Here is a 500-nt window from a genome sequence, read left to right as displayed (position 1 = left end):
ATGATTCTATATACACCTCGTAAAACAACCTAGATTGCATCCCAACCCTGCAGCGTGACATATCATATCTCCCCAGTTTTTCCTTCTCGCTTACCTGGCTCGCTCTCGCCTGGTTCCTGCGCGACGTCAACCCTCAGTTGTCGTTTCTCTCTTCGCTTTGCCGAAGAATTATCTGCTATTATTTCTGCTTCACTTTCCTTCCGACCCATTGCTTTTTCATTCTCACACATTGTCTCGTTTTCCTCGTAATTCCAAAATTCTCTCGGTGTTTTTGTTTCTGTTGCTCTTACATCCGGCAGTCTGTTATGAAGAAAAAGAAAAAAATGAAAAAAAGTGCATATGTGAACAAGGAATTGATAATTGTTGTTGTTAATTGAGGTTTAATTAGCTCTTTGAAGTATCAGACAGTTGGTATTAATTTTTCCCCTCTATTTCCTTTTATGAATAAATGTTCTTACGTTAGGTCTTCATACTTACCATAAAACAAAATAATATTGTGA

At 37.8% G+C, this 500-nt stretch overlaps 1 protein-coding gene across 1 annotated transcript in view; it reads right to left on the bottom strand.

Moving 5' to 3' along the window:
• LOC119581721 (neurogenic locus notch homolog protein 1-like) overlaps positions 1-500 on the bottom strand; it is a gene marked incomplete in the record, with an annotated part of 24,689 nt that overhangs the window by 21,518 nt on the left and 2,671 nt on the right. The window contains 1 exon segment of the mRNA XM_037929846.1: positions 95-300. Within this exon segment, the coding sequence (XP_037785774.1) occupies positions 95-300 (206 nt within the window).

Source organism: Penaeus monodon, chromosome 15 (assembly GCF_015228065.2).
Source record: "Penaeus monodon isolate SGIC_2016 chromosome 15, NSTDA_Pmon_1, whole genome shotgun sequence".
NCBI lineage: Eukaryota > Metazoa > Arthropoda > Malacostraca > Decapoda > Penaeidae > Penaeus > Penaeus monodon.
This window is presented reverse-complemented; position numbering and strand designations above follow the sequence as displayed.